Below are 1333 nucleotides of genomic sequence, written 5' to 3' on the forward strand. Positions count from 1 at the left end.
CACTCTCACCACTGGTCCTGAAGGGATCATCCATCCTGGATTCCCTGTGTTTCCAGTTCCTATCTGTACCAGTGTACATCCTCTGGTCTAGCCAGATTTGCAAGATAGAATTGGGATCATGATAGTGGGGGTTGGGGTGGGAGAAGCATTTAGGAACTAGAGGAAAGTTGCATGTTTCATAGTTGCTACATCGCACCCTGACTGGCTTGTCTCCTCCCCGAAACCCTTCTGTAAGGGGATGTCCAGTGGCCTACAGATGGGCTTTGGGTCTCCATTGCTCATTCACTATGATGTGATTTTTTGTTCTTTGATGCCTGATAACTGATCCCTTCGGCACCTCATGATCACACAGGCTGGTGTGCTTCTTCCAGTGGGCTTTGTTCCTTTTGAGCTAGATGGCTGCTTGCTTACTGCCTTCAGTACTTTCTAATGTGCATTTTATACCATTGGTGGCATACGATCCACTTGTTTTTCCCACTTAATATTCCTGCCACAGCTTTCCATATTGCTACAAATGCTTCATTATGACCTTATTTATTAAATCGTTTTAATAAACGATTTTAAACGCTCTGATAAACGCTCTGAAAACGATTTTTAACAGCTCTGATAACTATCCAGACACCAGTTGTATCAGTCACGTCTGTGCCTACGTCGCCACCATCATTTTCAAAGTCTTTTCTTTCCACCTGAACTCTTTGGGGCCCTCCACACTTCTCCCACCAGAGGGGAAGAGACCAGCAGGAACGCCCTCGCTGAGCCGTGCAACAAGCGTCGATCCCTGTCACGACCTCCCAGCATTTTCTCCGGGAGCCCTGTTCTGTCCGTTGACTGCGATGTCCCCGAGACAGTGACCCTGATCCCCCAAAGCCCAGGGACTCCTGCCCTCAGGGCACCTTGGCCGTGCAGAAGAAGCTGGTCTGCGTGTGACCGCCCCACCCCTTTCCGCTCCGCCAACTTCATGGAGGTACTGGATGCGCGAATCTCCCGTCGGACCTGTGCAGGGCCCGGAGCATGCTCCCAGCGCCCCTCCCACTCCTGTTTCAACCCATGGCTCCCTGCCGTCTTTGGACGTGGGTGTGTCCACAGCACACGTGTGTCTCTTGCAGGGACTCAGTCACAATATTTTTGCCTATACGCAAAGCGAGGCGATAGCCAAGGCGAACATCTACTACTCCAAAACCTTGGGCAAAATGTTCCAGAAGTACACCTTTGAGCACAAGGTACGTTCCTCGTGCCGAGAAAGTGGCCCAGTGAGCTGCTGGTGGGGGGCCTGCCCATTCCCCCTGGAAGAGGCCACGTGGCTGGGAACTCGGGAGAATCCCAGGCCAGGGAA

General features: G+C 51.9%; 1 protein-coding gene across 1 annotated transcript in view; it reads left to right on the forward strand.

The window, feature by feature from the left end:
• The window catches only part of CATSPERD (cation channel sperm associated auxiliary subunit delta), a 69301-nt gene that overhangs the window by 20648 nt on the left and 47320 nt on the right, over positions 1–1333 (forward strand). The window contains exon 3 of the mRNA XM_030888307.1: positions 1107–1220. Coding sequence (XP_030744167.1) covers positions 1107–1220 — 114 coding nt within the window. The remainder of the gene's footprint in view (positions 1–1106; positions 1221–1333) is intronic.

Source organism: Echinops telfairi, unplaced genomic scaffold (genome assembly GCF_000313985.2).
Source record: "Echinops telfairi isolate 266 unplaced genomic scaffold, ASM31398v2 ScPeMD7_7459;HRSCAF=8497, whole genome shotgun sequence".
In the NCBI taxonomy this organism is placed as follows: Eukaryota; Metazoa; Chordata; class Mammalia; order Afrosoricida; family Tenrecidae; genus Echinops; species Echinops telfairi.